This window comes from Portunus trituberculatus, chromosome 37 (genome assembly GCF_017591435.1).
Source record: "Portunus trituberculatus isolate SZX2019 chromosome 37, ASM1759143v1, whole genome shotgun sequence".
In the NCBI taxonomy this organism is placed as follows: Eukaryota; Metazoa; Arthropoda; class Malacostraca; order Decapoda; family Portunidae; genus Portunus; species Portunus trituberculatus.
The window spans coordinates 12,165,663-12,183,162 of record NC_059291.1 but is presented as its reverse complement, the minus strand read 5'-3'; the positions used below and the strand labels follow the sequence as shown (position 1 = coordinate 12,183,162).

Here is a 17,500-nt window from a genome sequence, read left to right as displayed (position 1 = left end):
AACCTAAACCGAACAACCTAGATAACTTAATTAACAATTAGTGATTTAATGTGTCACTCTGAGAGCAGGACAGATAAAATTTAAAAAATCACTATAGGCATTATAATACATTTCTGAGGTAAATATATTGGATAGAAGATAAAAGGTTCTATCAGATGAGAGAAGTAAGAATTGCCACTGCTCCATGAGCAAGAAAGTAAATTGATTTTGCAAAATTTATAGTGGCTTCCAAGATCAATAAACATGGGGAGTTAGCATTAAAGGGTACAAAACACAATAGATGGGCACCAGTGAGAAAACTGGTAAAAAGGTCTTGGCCTCATCTCGAAATGTAGAAAAAAATGTGATTAATTGGTAACTTAAAATATGTAGTCAATAAGTTAAGGTCCATGGGCAGATGTAAGTATTGTTTGAGACGGAGAGAATGCAATGCTTTATCATTAAGGTAGTGCATGTGTACTAAATAAGGATCTTCATGGCAAGATAAATTGTGGCTCTGTCAAGACATCTCTGAGACAATTAATTGGGACATCAGCATAAACATGGAAGACAGAAATTTTAGTTTTGACTTTTGAGTAGAAGTTAGCAAAATTGTTTGACAGGTATTATTTCAGTAACCTGCATCCACAACACTCAGGTCTTGCTTGAATGATTAATACAAGGTACTAATTGTTGCTACTAGGAAATTGTTAGTGTAATGTCCCACTGCTGGGTACACCATAGAAACACTGAGAAGTTAATTTGAATGCAAGGTAAAGCTTTAGCTTTGAAAGGTTGTAGCTAGGAAGTGAATTCCTGACTTGAAGAACTATGTTTCAAATTTTGTCATGACAGTTGCTTGTTCCTAGGATCAGTTTTAGTGTCTTTGTAGCACTAATCACAACATTATGTGATAGACTGAAATTTATTATATGTGCTATAAGGTAGCACACACCAGTTAGAGAAGTGTACATTACATTTTGAGAGGAGTTTGTTTTCCATTAGAAAAGCACTCATTGGTTCCCAAAAAAGTGTTTCAGTTCCTGACTCTGTTGAGTTGACTGGTAATAAGCCAGACTGTACTAGTAAGTGCAATGGATAGCTAATCTCGTAGTATTTTTTATCATTGTTTAAGGTTGTGAGTTATACATGATTTCTAATGTTTCTGTGCATTGTAGAGAAAGCATACATTATGCACAGGCTAAGGTATTTTTCAAGAGCAATAGAGTGGATACAAGCATCCCATTGTGGATTATTTGTCTTGTATGTCATTCCATTAATCTTGCAGGTGGAGAAGAAAGAGTGCTGTAGCAGCAGTTGGTGTGATGCCAAACTGGACAGGATGAAGCCCCACCTGGATCTGCAGCTGAGGTTAGTTTTGCTGGCTTGCTGATGGTCTCCATGTTGTTGGCATTGCCCATTAATTGCATGGGGTGTGATTTTTTAAAGATTTAATTTGATGTATTTTTTCTTGTTTATATGATTGTAATTATGACTGACTTTGCATTGGAATAGTACCTTGGTGCAGTGAAGAGGTTTGTGTCTCCCAATGATTAAAGGAGATGAACTAGACATGTTCAGTCATATGAAGGTTGTAGGAAGACCCACTGTGAGGAAATGCGTACACCAAATGCATTCTGTTGCCGAGCTGTTTTTAGCCAGGATGAGGCATTAGCTTGATCTCTGAATGTAACACCAGATCCCTCCAGTGACCCTGACAGAAATGAATGAAAACTAAGAGAATCCCATCAGGAATAGATTTAGAGGCTGTTGGTGATGAAGAATAACTAAAACTGTTAGCCTATTTCATCATAACTAATAACCTGATATCATTATCACAATAAATTATTTTTGATAATTTATTGCGATAATACCCACCTGTGATTAAAACCGTTCATTCTACATTACACTAAGCTTGTCCGTCTGTTTTATATTTTCACAACAGTGAAAATTAATTTGTGGCTACAACCAACATCATGCACTGTGGTGTATATATTCTAATAGTGAATTAGGAAAATTCCTAAAAGGGCAGCCTTTGTTTGACCTGCAATTAGTAAATGTGATAGGAAAGCAAGGGTTGAGGGATAGGGAATTGTGTGGAACTTGGCACTTTGCATATAAGAATAAGAATGAATATTCACATCATCATGTGTTTGTGTAGTCACTTGTGTTTCAGATTTACTGTTGAGTGTGATGCAGCAAGTCCAGTTAGGTATATGGAAACTCATCTGTCATTCACACTTGTCATACTTTTGTCCATGAAGTTGATGAATGATGTTGCATCATAGAGGACCTTGTATTCTCCAATGTTTTGGTTATTGGCTGCATGACATGACTTGCTAAGGGTTTTTGGTACTCTTGCTTGATGGGAGCGTGACAAGAATTAGCAAAGAAGTCACCTGTGTTGTTATGACAAGACTAGAGGTAAAGGAGTGTGTGGATTTAAATGAAGCAGAAGCAATGATTTTCTAATGGTGGTCATGGAATATATGAGAAAGTTCTTCCAATGAGTTATTTGACAGGTTACTTTTTTTTTTTTTATCAGATTGTTAGTAGATACATCAGGTGGTTTTTGTGTCTTGGATAGTGTGTGGTGTGCCAGATGTAGAAGTGATAGTGTGTGAGGTCAGTGACTTTGCCCAGCTATGTTGATCATTTATATGATGTCTGGTGGTGAGGGACATGGATGTGACAGTACATGGTGAATGGGTGGATAGTGTGTTTTGTGGTGGTAAGGAATGTGAGTGGTGACAGATGGTAAAACAAGTGAATAATAGATATTTGCTTTAAAATGTTCCAGTTACATGGAACAAATGAATATATATACACTATTTAGTAAATACTATGATATTGCTGCTAATTGTTGTTATGTTATTCCAAGCTGTAGTTTTGTGCCCATACTCTTGGAGGGATCTCATTCTCTCTCACTCTTCCTCAAGAAACATACTAATTTTTGTTGCTCTCTTTTCTTAGACTCAGAATGAATGAACATGAAATAATGGGTAGTGTTCATTGATTGCCATAGAAGATTCATACAAAACACCCATAAGTTTTGTCCAAATTTGTATGTGCTGGAGAAAAACACATGCATTCTTTCAATTTATTTACACAGATTATTATTATTATTACGTATTATTATTATTATTATTATTATTATTATTATTATCATCATCATTATTATTGCTGTTATTATCATTATTATTTATTGTATTATTGTAAACTTATATTCACTGGGGGTTGGGTTGGCATGGCATGGTGTAACACTTCAGAGCTGGCATGGAAAAATACTGGCACTTTTTATGTATTCCCTGCATGTCGCTAAAGACGACTAATTGGGACGGAGTTAGACTGGAAATTCCCGCTGTATTTATTCCCACTATGAAACTAGGTGTGTTGTCTTGGCTTAGCTGCTCTCCCTTCAGTGTGGGTATCTTAGCATGGTAGGCAGATGGATAGATGTGCATTTAAGTAGATGGATAAAACATGGTATGCTATAGTTTATTATAAAATGTTTGTTGTTTTTCGTTTTCTTTCTTTTTTCTTTTTCTTGTTTCATTTTTAAAATTTTCATATATCACTATTTTTTCTGCCTTCTCATGACAAAATAAGACACCAGCCTAGTTTTGTGTATGTACATGATTAGCTAATGCCACTATGTGAAATGAATTACTGTTCTATTTATGTGTATGTTATCATTTCTTACTAAAGGCTAGTCAGAGTACAGAAGCCAGATCTAGTCGATAATTTCATTAAGCTTATTGATAAATTAGATAACATTTCCACCTGCGTAAATAGTCAGCCAGATTGCTCTGAATTTTTCCATCTACTTGTGACTTAACTCATTTAAGAGGAAGGTTTCAAGACATTTATTTTTTTTGGCAAACTGTCTTGATCCTGTTCATGATTGGCATCTCAATGGGCCTTTTTGTTGCTCTTGGCTGCTTTTTCCTCTTTCATAAAAAGAAGAGATTAAGAAAAAAAATCACACCATTGAAATACCACCATTTCCTACTCTTCCACCTACTTCCAGTCACCATACAAAATCCAGATGTACATAGTCAATAATTCCACAATGTTTGATGAATTAAGACATTGATTCCACCTGAAAAAGTATTCACCCCTAATTACTCTTACTATTACGACAGGGTGCAGTAGGTATCTCTCCCTTATTTAAAAGCTTAACAAAAGGAAAAATATGGTAGGTATTATTGTTGCATCCTACCAGTACTACCATTTTGAGTGACCATTAGGCCTACACTCCACTGAAGCACCTGAGCATCTTGTCTTTCACTGTGGTGCACAAAAAGACAGCATGTGTTATTGGGACTAAGTCTTGTGCAGTAGTAAACATAAGTGTGTCAATTTGCAGCATGTTTTTTGCAGGAAGGTGGAGGGCACAGATAGGTAAAGAAACAGATAGGTTATTTTTTTTTCATGTGCAGTGTATTATTATTATTATTATTATTATTATTATTATTATTATTATTATTATTTATTTTTTTTATTTATTTTTTTATTTAACTACTACTACTACTACTACTACTTTATGTAAGAGGGGAAAACTGGCCAAGGACAACGTAAAACGAAAAAAGGGCACATTTAATTGCTTGCAGGTCCGAGAGAGTTTAGCCCAAAAGAGGGATAAATGTCATGAAACCTCCCTCTTAAATGAAGTCAAGTCACAAGAAGTTGGAAATACAGAAACAAGTAGGGAGTTCCATTGTTTACCATGGAAATGTATGAATGATTTAAAGTGTTGGTTAACTCTTGTATTAGGGAGTTGGGCAAAGTAGGGGTGAGAGGAAGAAGAAAGCCTTGTGCAATGAGGCCGTAGGAGGTGGGAAGTCATACAGTTAGCAAGATCAGAAGAGCAGTTATCATGAAAATAGTGATAGAAGATAGCAAGAAGTGCAACATTTTGCGGTAAAAAAGAGGCTGAAGATAGTCAGTCAGAGAAGAGTTGATAAGACGAAAAACTTTTTGATTCCATCCTATCTAATAAAACTATGTGAACTGAACACCCCATACATGCAACAGCAGCAGCAGCAGCAACGTACGGAGCTTACGACGGGCCATCATAACGCATTTCTCCATGATACAGTGATGTGCAATACGCGTTGAAGTGGGAGTCCTTAGACCATTTAAGACAACGGGTGGCGATCAGCGCGCCTCGAAGTGTCCATATACTGTAGCTTTTGTATTCACGACTCACGAGGAAAGTTAGGAAAATGATGGCACTCGGATTTGTGTCTCGTGGTGGTACTTTGCGGCCTGCTGCGGTGCGGGTCTGAAGGTTACCTTGTTATCGTAAAGAAATGAGAGATGTGGCGCAGTTTTTGTCCTTCCTCTTCCTTACGGTCAGTAACTCGTCGTGAATATCACCGAAGTAATTATTTGCGTCACTTACCGCCATCTCTCCCACCACCAAAAATTCTATACTATTTCTTGCCCATCACCGCCACGTTACCAAGCCACGCCAATCTTGCATGGCAAGTGTATGTTAGCTTGTCCTTTGTTTCTCCCATACTCCCTTTCTGTCTGACGTCACGTCCTTCCCCTCAGGCTCAGTCCTCGCTCGCCGCCGCTTGAGGCGACGCGCTATGCTTCCTGCCTCTCGTTTCGCTTGGTTTACACTTGTTGTGTATTGTGCTACCGTAAATACACTTTCATAATGGACTCAGGTGTCTCCATGCTACCCCTGTTTTACGACAACTACCACAAGTGTTAATGTTCACTCATCACTCTTGGGATGACAGTAGTGACCATACCATGATGAATAAGCTGACTTGTAGCCATCGATTACAGGAAAATTTCACGAGTCCGTGAAAATACCATGCTCTGCTTTTAGTGTCGTTGCATTTCACCAGTGCAGCACCAACAGCGTGTAGGGTGGAGCCCGAGTTCATGAGTTCACCTCGCTGCCAGTCCACTCATTTGCATGCTTAGCTGTGATTAACCTGATTTCGCTAACTGACCCGCGTGGCTGCCATAAATGATTCCACGCACATGTTTCACAAACCTTTCTGACCTAAATGTCCCGCGCTGGTCAGTTCAGTGGCACCTCCTAAGATGCTCTTGGGCGACCATGTGTCCATGCAGTAGTACGTATCACTCCCTGCGTGAGCCTAACTAACTATTTCAATGACAGTCGGTTCGGGGGTTATGGTGCTCTCCAGTCAACATAAATATTTTCAAAGGATACCTTGAAATAATGGGATTACATAGAGGGAACGGTACATAACTTGTCCAGTGTAGCCTGTATATATACTTAAGAATGTATGCGTAGAAAATTGCGTAGAAAATTTTGTCATTTAAGAAATTTATTAAAATCGAAATGAAAGTAGCTATGACAAATTTTTGTATTATACTGAAGAGGCTGACTTGCAGCCCTCGGTTGAAGGAAAATTCCGCGAGTCGGTAAAAATAGTATGGCCCTCGCTGACCTTAACCCTTGGAAGGCTTATGGACTGATGGGGCCCTTCCTATTGTTATCACAAACTGTCTCCATACTTGCACCTTGCTTGGTCAAACTCCTTCAGTTGATTCTGTCTGACAACATCAACCTTTCTTTCTTGCTGGAAGTTTGCTTACATTCAACCTGTTCCTAAAAAGGGTGACCGCTCTAATTCCTCAAATAATCGCCACATTGCTTGAATTTTCTGTAGATTTAACGTTGTTAAGTATCCTCAACATGGAGATTCTTAAACATCTATCACTTCACAATTTTCTATATGATCGACAGTATGGCTTCCGTCAGGACCGCTTTACTATGATCTGTCTTTTCTTAATGAGTCTTGGCTGTCATCCTCTTTAGAGATTTTGGTGAAACTTTTGTTTTCGCCTTAGACATATCAAAAACTTTTGATATATATTATTTTCCGTGATATTTCCAATACGTTGTGTTCTTTCCCTTCTAATATTCCCAAAGTTCCCGGATATTCCCCTAAAGGTTATATTCTTTTCTCTGTATTCTATCCTCTCCTCTCTTGAATCTTCCCATGAACTCGGTCCGAGAATTCCTCTCCCCAACTCTGATCCAGTCCCTCAGCCACAGCTAATGTCGTCAGACTTAGGCAATAATACGTTGTAGCCAGCCCTTACGAGCTGTAGTCGAGTGGTGGAACCTAAGCAAAAGGACACTGAGGAAGACAAGACAAAGGGGTGTGACGCAGCACCACGGATGACGCGTGTGTTTCGTAACCACTTGAGCCAATGGTGATGCGTGACTCAACGCGTCTAGGTGACCATTTGGAAGTACATTGTTTGTTGTCAGTTTCATGAAATCGTTGAAGTTGTTGATATAGTGCAGTTAAGGGTAGTATGGGTTATTTGCTTCGATGGTACAGTTGCTGGCTGGTGTTGATATGGCGGAGAGAAGGACGTTATCATCAACATTTTGCCATGCATACGAAGTGTTTACGTGTTTTGCAGTACAGTAATTAGCTTTTCTATTGTACTTTCTCCCTCCATTCACTGCTTATGGTTATCTTTTTCCCTTCAGGGTGCGAGTGGTCTAAATTTCACCTTGTCTTTAATATTTCTCATATGAAAGTTTGAAATATATATATATATATATATATATATATATATATATATATATATATATATATATATATATATATATTTTTTTTTTTTTTTTTTTTTTTTTTTTTTTTTTTTTTAGTCCATTCTTTTTCATGAAGGTGATGTTACGTTTTCCCCCATACCTTCATTCCCCACCGCCCTCATCACAAAAAAAAAAATAAAATCAAAATAAATAAGTAAATAAATTCGAATGACTGAGTGAGTCAATGTTACGAAATATTTCTGTATATCGATTTTCAACTCTCGAAGAAGAAAGAAGAAAAAAGAAAGAAAGAAAAGAATACATGTAAAATAAAAGAAAAATTCTTCTCTTTATGCTTTTATTATGAAGGTAATATCACTCCGAAAATAAAGAGCAAGTTCGAGAGACATCCAGTTAGTCAGTTTGTTAATTGTCCGCGGCGTGTTGTTATTGCTATTGTTTGTGTGTATGTCTGAGGCGTGGCAGTAGAATGAAGCATTAGCTGGCTTTATTTCGTCCTTCATCTGCCCTTGGACGTTTGTGAAGAGTTACGGGTTTAGTGTATTTTATTGGAAATATGTATATCATTGCTATATTAATTAGTCTTCCTGCGTTGTGTCATCTTTTATTGATTTAACAAGCGAATTTCATCATAGTATGTTTACATGTGTAGCTGTTGAAGGAGGAACGAGGCCGGAGTCTGCTACGAGGAAGACTAATGAAGAGGAAGGGAATTGGAACTAAGAGGAGGGAGGTTGAGTTTAAGAGAAAAGGTGGTTGAAATTAAGAGGAAAGGAGGTTGGACTTAAAAGGAGGGAGGTTAGGTTAGGTTAGGGAGGTTGGAGTTGCTAGGAAAGGAGGTTTGAGTTCAGAGAAAGTTAGTTGTATTTAAGTGAAAGGGAGGTTGGTTGTATTTAAGAGGAAGGGAGGTTGTATTTAAGAGGAAGGAGGTTGGAGTTTATCCCTTTACACACAGACTGTTGAGGAAAAAGGTTGGAATTAACGGGAGGGAAGTTGGAGTTAAGAGGAGAAAGTGATTGAGAAATAGGGAAAAGGATTTTGGAGTTGATGAAAAAAGAAAAAAAAATTGTTTCATGGTTATCAGTAACTGTTGTTGGCTCCAAAGATGAACAGTTCCAAGGGAGGACACACCGTGGCTCAGAACAGGTGACGAAGTGAAGAAGAGAAAGAAAGTGAAGAAAATAGAACATGAAAACTCCACAAAAAAAAAAAAAATAGCGGAATAGGGCAGTGATTGCTCTGGTGTGACTGCGTGTAATATTTGATTGAATCTCTTATTTTCCGCTCAAGAAGAGGAGGAAAAAGATGATGATGATGATGATGATGATGATGAAGGGGATGGCTATTAAAAGGAAAACTCTTACACATTCAATGAGGGAGGAAGGGATGGAGGGAGGTCGAGGGTGCCTTATAAAGTATGGAACACCCGGACTCTCACACCATCCAGCTGTTTGATTAACCACGACGCGTCTCCAGAAGTCAAAGTTGAGATTTGCCCGAGTGCATTTTAACAAGCAATTGTGGAGTGTGTTACGATCACCTCTGCCCTTCGTGATTAGAGTCGAAGGACATATCTGCCGAAGAAAAAAAAAGGAAAGAAATTCTCTCTCTCTCTCTCTCTCTCTCTCTCTCTCTCTCTCTCTCTCTCTCTCTCTCTCTCTCTCTCTCTCTCTCTCTCTCTCTCTCTCTTTCAACAGATCTTATAGAGTTGATGAGTCTCACTAGCTAAAGAAGCTACTTAATTGAGATGATCGGAATTTGAACACATGGACATAAAAAAGTGAGAAGTCATCACTGTACACGTCACAGTTCCTGTATGAAACCTTACTTATTTCCGTGTAGCATCCTCAGTCCTCACTTGTCTAGTCATCTTGCACAGCTCTCTAATGACTCAGTGTTAAGAATCCGGGCAGATGTACTAGTGATGGAATGTAAAGCTGAGGACGGTAAAGAGAAGAAAGGTGAACGATGATCTTGATAGCCAGATGAATTTTGCTTGGATAGTGTGGAATAAACGGACAGCTGACCAAGATAAGTGCAGAAAGTTAAAGGTCTTAGTTCTATAGTGGAATCGTGGAGTGTAAGGACGATGATGATGGTAATGATGGTGATGGTGACGATGATGATGATGACAATGATGAGGAAGATGGTGATGGGAATGCTGATGTTGAGTGTCTTTCATGATGCGGGATTTGCAGCTCTTTATTTTCCATTACGTGTTGTGCCTCAGTATAATAATTGAGTGTGACTAGTACAAGTAATGATATAGTGCTTGTATAGTGACCAAAATGGACCTAGATTCTTCTCATAGTTTATTTATTTATTTATTTTTTTTTATTCATGTACCTTAAAAGTTATATAAAAGAAGGCCCACTGAAGAAGAAAAAAAAAAAAACAACAACAACACTTAGATCAGTTAAATGTATGACTGTGACTGGGGATGGTAGATGGGAATGGTGTATGAACATTGTTTCATACAGGGACTGCCCCGTGTATAGGTCTGATGGCTTCTGGAAACTTTCTTTATTTTATCAACTGTCTATTCTCAACTATATTACCCTGACTTGTGACTTCCTTTCTTCGTGTCGTCTTCAGTAAATATGTCAGTATTTTACACTGACTTTGTGTTATAACGTTTGCTGTATTCATGCCTACTTATTTTTGCTTTTATCCATTCACTATTACAGTAATTTCTTACATTTTATAGACTTGTATTCTCAAACGCTGTGGTCACTCACCACGACTATATTCAAATGCCACAGAGATGATTAACCACGTTTTCAAGAGTATTTCTTCTCTTAATAACGTAAAAGTCATGTTAATCTGTCACTGAAACGTAAAAAAAAAAAATGAATAGAAAGAAAAGAAAATCATAAAACACTGTAACTCCAAATGCTCGTAGAAGCTTTTGAAAGAAGTAAAGTGTGGCGCAGATCTGACTGTTCCAGAATATGGTCCATGGATTCACCTGTTGTTATTTAGAATCAATATGAGTATAAATCTGTCACTAGAACCAGTACCTAATCATAATAGCTCTCGTAATTAGTATCCAGTGTACAATGAAACTGGTGCGTGCTACCGAAAGGGCTAAGTTTCTCCCTCTCGCAGCGTCACATTCACCTGTTCTGGAAGTTAGTGAAACATTCCTCTGAGATGATATTCAGTTTGCCGGTGAAAGGGATGAACGATTGTTGATAATGAGTGGATCTGTGAGGTGGATAGAATATAATATTTTCGTGTGTGTGTGTGTGTGTGTGTGTGTGTGTGTGTGTGTGTGTGTGTGTGTGTGTGTGTGTTTCGTAAATTGGGTTATCTTGTCCATAGACTTATATAAAAAGAAAGAGAGCTGGTTCTCGGAAATTATGTTGCTAATATAGTATATCAGACAAACAAGAAATATACAGAATGTAGTGTGTTTGTGCCATTTTACGTCTCGTCCGTACAAATATAACATGTAATACGTAAGTCTGCCATTACTTCTGACAAGTTGTAGCTGAGAGTTTTGTCTTACACTGCACTTATTGACCGCTCCATAATTTTATCTTTATCTTTCTGGAGAGTGGCAGTATCTATCGCAGTTTTTGAGAATTATATAATGGAATAGACTCAGTAATCAAGTTGTAGTGCTGAGTTATTAGATATAGATTTGTGAATAATGAAAGTAATAGGTGGAAATAGACAGGTATGTTTCGTGCAGGAACTGCCACTTGTAGGCCTGACGGCTGTTTTGCAGCTTCCATGGTCGTCTTATGTTCTTTATGTTTGTAATTTTAAATCCTTCATTCGTGAATCACGGAAGAGGAAAATTTTGTTTAATTTGTATCTGGAAAATTTAACACTGGCGTTCGTAAGTATATATTATTTTTTATTTAATGTCATGTTCACTCGGCAGATAGTAAGTGAATAAACAATATATTAAGTGACGGAGTGGCGGCCTAGAAAATGGTGAATTAGACAGAACAGACACTGAGCTAAATGGGAGGGTGAGGTGGGAGTGTTGGTCGGGTGGCCTGGAGAGACGGGCAGCGGGCTGATGTATGGTATGAGGGTTGGATGATGGCTTTGTTCACTGGTGGGAATGATTGGTGGTCAACGCTAGAGAGACAGACAGATGGGTATAAACGTGCAGGTAGTTGGAGGTATGAATGGTTACTGTGTCCTTCAAAACTCTGAGTAGAAGGAAGTGCATGAGAAGGAGGAAGTGTTGGATAGACTCCAGTATTGTACTTCCTTATCCATAAGGAAATATTTGTCACTGTCGGGTTACATTCAAGGTCACGCATTTTTGGTAGGCAGCCCACGAGATGCCTTCGACGTCCCACAGTGGGCCACAGCGCTAGCGATGTGATACCTTATCAGGACACAGGTGGGCCATCGTGTAGAATTATCTGGACGTGTACAGGAAATAGTGAATAGTGGTTTTAACTGGTTTAGGGAAATAGATGTCAAGCAGGGAAGGAACGGCAACCACGCTCCATGTACTGTGCTATAGTGTACTGCTGTTACTAAGTGTGTGTGTGTGTGTGTGTGTGTGTGTGTGTGTGTGTGTGTATGTGTGTGTGTGTGTCTTATCCTTCAGTGACAGGGGCATAACCTGGCCGCACTCTACTCTCGGTTTGAAAAATTGCTGCCGTCATATTCATCGTGTATTTTAATGACAAAGTAATGTGGATGGAGCGAAGGCTTAGGCATCCAATTTGTGTCTTTATCATGACTTATTATTAGTGTTATGACCCACGCTCTATGTTGGATTGATTTTATATACAATATATATATATATATATATATATATATATATATATATATATATATATATATAGAGAGAGAGAGAGAGAGAGAGAGAGAGAGAGAGAGAGAGAGAGAGAGAGAGAGAGTAGCGGGTGTGAGGATAATAATGCAATGGTCTGCTGAGGCGCTCATTGGCAGTGTGATCCTTTTCACCGCCATAGCTCACGTTGTTAGCTCTTCCCCCTCCCTCTGCCCTTCCACCACTGGTCTCTCAGCCTTCGTTTGCTCTCCCTCCCCCGGAGCGCCCTTGTGACTGACGCGGCGTGCGTGCATCGCCTTGATTACCCTCCCTCCGCACGGCTGCTGCACGTCCAGGCTTGTGGTGGGACTGTGGCTAGCTCAGTGTGTGGCGAGGAGGCACCATGACCGGTAGGTACTGCACTGGTTCTGTCCGATGGCGGCACACACACACACACACACACACACACACACACACACACACACACACACACACACACACACACACACACACACACGCGCGCGCGCGCGCGTTTCTTGCCTAACATCAATTTGTTCGTAGCGTGTTCTTTGCTCTCTTCACACTTGGTCTACCTTTGGCGAGATTTTTTTTTTTTTTTTTTTTTTTTTTTTTTTTCATGATGGTGGTCAAGAGACAGAGAGAGAGAATGTTTTTTGTCTTAGCGTACCAGAGGGGCATCAGTGACCTTGTACTGTTGAAAAGAGAGGAAAGAAAACGGAATGAGAGAGCGCAGGGGTGAGTCAGCAAATGAAGCGGCGTGTGGCGGGCCAGGCGCTGTGACCAGCTTGGTTTCGTGCACTGCATGGTTAATGGGGGGATATGGGCTCTCTCTCTCTCTCTCTCTCTCTCTCTCTCTCTCTCTCTCTCTCTCTCTCTCTCTCTCTCTCTCTCTCTCTCTCTCTCTCTCTCTCTCTCTCTCTCTCTCTCTCTCTCTCTCTCTCTCTCTCTCTCTCTCTCTCTCTCTCTCTCTCTCTCTCTCTCTCTCTCTCTCTCTCTCTCTCTCTCTCTCTCTCTCTCAGTGTGAGTGTGTGTGTGTGTGTGTGTGTGTTTATAGCGGGACATCATTGCAGAGAGAGAGAGAGAGAGAGAGAGAGAGAGAGAGAGAGAGAGAGAGAGAGAGAAAGTCAGGTTTTGTGTTTCGTCATGTATGTGAAAAAGGTGACACCAGACTATTTTTTCTTATAACATATAGGGACCCATGCCCTTTCTCTTTATAACTTGAAATCTCACCCTCGCATGAACGGCATACTAAAGCTGGGCAGAGTTATGACGCAAGAACACCATTAATAATACTCATTTAACACCACCACCTGTGTACTATGAGTGGATGAGTGAGGCGAACGTACTTTTTATAACATGTTTTAGATTCTTTGGTTAGAGAGAGAGAGTGAGAGTGAGAGTTAAGAAAGAAAAACAAAGACTTCACAGGAAAGGCAAAATTAAGGTAGATATTTTAGTTTTAACATAAAAACCTGAAATCTAGAACCACATAATTTTGTAGCTAATAAGGAAAGAAGTACAATCCTGAAACTTAAAGACTAGTTAAAGCCTACTATTGAGAGAGAGAGAGAGAGAGAGAGAGAGAGAGAGAGAGAGAGAGAGAGAGAGAGAGAGAGATAGAGTATCCTTCTAACCTCCAATACACCAAGAAAGAGACTCGAGCTAGCATCCTGAACCACAAACATACAACAGCACTACCTAAACCACCAGCATTTTCGTGTTGCAATGAATAAAGGAGAAGATTGCAGCCATGACTTGAACCCTTTTCGTGACCCTTGCCTCAGAACATACTCATTAAGGTCGCCACTCATCTGTTTATATTCTCATGGCCTGATGAGGGGAATGAGTGTCGAGGGTCCGGGTGTCATGTGCCCGTGGGATGAGATGGGGTGGCTTAATTTGCATGTGTTTCAGACTAGCCCGGGGAGTGAAGTGAGATACGTTGTCTTGTGTGAGGTTCGCATATAATGGCCGGGTATAGTGGAGGGAGTTAAGTTTTTGTTAATCTTTTTTCTTCTGTTTCTTTTCCATTTTTTTGTCTTGAGTGCGTGAAATGGATGGGTAGAAGATGATAATTGGTGATGTGTGTTTTTTCTTGTATGGGTTGGCTTGAAGTGGACGGGTGTGCATTAAATAGGCAAAAGACGTATCTTATTTCCTTTGGTGCGTGAAATAGACAAGTAGAGGACAGATAGATTAAGTCCATTTTTTTTTATAAGTGCCTGATATACACTGATAGAAGACAGGGAGGGAAGGAGGAAGGAAAGGAGGCGAAAAAAAGGAGGGAAGAATGAAAGAGATGTAAGAAGAGTAAAACTGAACAAGCGAAATATTAAACTGACGGGAAGAAGAAAGACTAAACAAACGAAAAAAATGCATTTAGGAGAAAGAAGGAAGCGAAGAAGAGATGGAACAAGGATCAAAGAGACGAAAGGAGAAGAATAAAGCTGAATGAATGAAATAATTCTAAACTGACAGGAAGAAAAATAAAACAAACAAAAATATGGAGGTAGGAGAAAAAGAAAGCGAAGAAGAGATTAAACAAGGATGAAAGAGGCGAAAGGAGAGGAGTAAATGTGAATGAACGAAATAATCTTAAACTGACATGAAGAAATACCAAACAAATAAACAAACAAACACACACACAAAAAAAAAAAAATAGAATTAAGAGAAAAAAAGGAAAGTAGGGTGAATATAGACGAGAAGAAAGTAAGGAGGCCAATCTGGGATGCTATTCAAGAGTATGTCAATGATTCCCGCCCTACTCCTGCACTTGTCATCTCAAAGGCGTCATTCACCACTGGTACAGAAGCTCAACGACGTGAATTGCGCTACTTAAGACGGTGAGGAAGACGGTGTGACTCGGAAACCAGAGACTTGGGAGCTAGAGTTCTGAGATGTTTTGTTCTCTCATTGGGACTCTTCTTTCCTGTTAAATGTTGAAGTACCATCGGAATGAAAATGTCTGAAAATACCACCATGTTTTTTTGTTTTTCTGTTGAAGATGTTAAAGTAATATTGGAATCGTAATTAGTTTTTTTTTCTCTTCAAGTTGTAAGGTGTTTGAAAATACTTGTTTTTTCTTGAGGATATTAAAGTACCATTAGAATCACATAAAATACGCTTTTGAAAAATCCCAGTAAGTTTTTTCTCTAGTGATAAAGTACCATTGGAATAAATTTTTTTTTTTTTTTTTTTTTTTTTTTTTGCTGTTGATAAACACCATTGGAATATAAAAAAGTGCCTTTGAAAATCCCAATATTTTTTCTGTTGATAAAGTACCATTGGAATCATAAAAAAAAAGCGCCTTTTAAAATCCCAATCTGTGTATTTTTTCACCATGACGATGCACTTGTTAAATTGTTAGAATCATGAGTACTGTTGAAAGTCACAATAATCAAGTTCTCATCGGTATTCTCTCCTGACGATGTTGTATTCTTGTTAAACCACCAGAATCATGAAAACGTCCTTCTAAACCACATTAATCGTGATCTCGTTTTTTTTTTTTTTTTTTTTTTTCTTTCTCCGTCACTAAAAGCACAAATTCCTCGTTAAATTTCTTAAATCATGAAAACTCCCTTGAAAACACCAGTATTTGAATTTTCACGGGTTTCTTTCCTCCAGATTCTGAATCATTATTATCGTGAGACTACTTTAACTCAGTGTACTGGAAGGTATTTTAGTTTCGAAGGATGTGTTCATGATCTTAAGATAGTGTGATAACATTCCATATCGCTAACAAGGAAGGAGAGGGGACACTCATAAAAACTCAGCTAATCATCTCTGTGGCCTTTGAAAATACATAGTTGTAGAGGGAAGAATGTTTCTGATTGGTCTAGTTATTGGTGTAAAGGAATGTACGGTATACACACACACACACACACACACACACACACACACACACACACACACACACACACACACACACACACACACACACACACACACACGGCCCGGTAGCTCAGTGGTTAGAGCGCTGGCTTCACAAGCCAGATGACCGGGGTTCGATTCCCCGGCCGGGTGGAGATATTTGGGTGTGTCTCCTTTCACGTGTAGCCCCTGTTCACCTAGCAGTGAGTAGGTACGGGATGTAAATCGAGGAGTTGTGACCTTGTCCCGGTGTGTGGTGTGTGCCTGGTCTCAGGCCTATCCGAAGATCGGAAACAATGAGCTCTGAGCTCGTTCCGTAGGGTAACGTCTGGCTGTCTCGTCAGAGACTGCAGCAGATCAAACAGTGAATTACACACACACACACACACACACACACACACACACACACACACACACACACACACCGCGTAGTGTAGTGGTTAGCACGCTCGACTCACAATCGAGAGGGCCGGGTTCGAGTCCCGGTAAGCGGCGAGGCAAATGGGCAAGCCTCTTAATGTGTGGCCCCTGTTCACCTAGCAGTAAATAGGTACGGGATGTAACTCGAGGGGTTGTGGCCTCGCTTTCCTTGTGTGTGTGTGTGTTATGTGGTCTCAGTCCTACCCGAAAATCGGTCTATGAGCTCTAAGCTCGCTCCATAATGGGGAAGACTGGCTGGGTGACCAGCAGACGACCGAGGTGAATTACACACACACACACACACACACACACACACACACACACACACACACACACACACACACACACACACACACACACACACACACACACACACATATGGAGACGGGGCCACACGAGCATAATAGCCCAGGCCCTGTAAAACTACAACTAGGTAAATACACACACACACACACACACACACACACACACACACACACACACACACACACACACACACACACGGTAACTCAGTGGTTAGAGCGCTGGCTTCACAAGCTAGAAGACCGGGGTTCGATTCCCCGGCCGGGTGGAGATATTTGGGTGTGTCTCCTTTCACGTGTAGCCCCTGTTCACCTAGCAGTGAGTAGGTACGGGATGTAAATCGAGGAGTTGTGACCTTGTTGTCCCGGTGTGTGGTGTGTGCCTGGTCTCAGGCCTATCCCAAGATCGGAAATAATGAGCTCTGAGCTCGTTCCGTAGGGTAACGTCTGGCTGTCTCGTCATAGACTGCAGCAGATCAAACAGTGGATTACACACACACACACACACACACACACACACACACACACACACACACACACACACACACACACACACACACACACACACACACACACACATATTCATCTCTCCCT

General features: G+C 39.9%; 1 protein-coding gene across 3 annotated transcripts in view; it reads left to right on the top strand.

The window, feature by feature from the left end:
- Window positions 1–17,500, top strand: part of LOC123514204 (sodium-independent sulfate anion transporter-like) — an 86,201-nt gene that overhangs the window by 1,691 nt on the left and 67,010 nt on the right. For 2 of the 3 annotated variants that reach the window (XM_045271875.1, XM_045271876.1), the window contains exon 2: window positions 1,268–1,350. Coding sequence is in view for 1 of the 3 variants with exons in the window: in XM_045271874.1 (XP_045127809.1) it covers window positions 12,697–12,703 (7 nt within the window). In the remaining 2 variants the exon portion in view is untranslated. Of the gene's footprint in view, window positions 1–1,267; window positions 1,351–12,643; window positions 12,704–17,500 lie in introns of those variants that run through there. The other variant, XM_045271874.1, reaches the window with a different exon arrangement.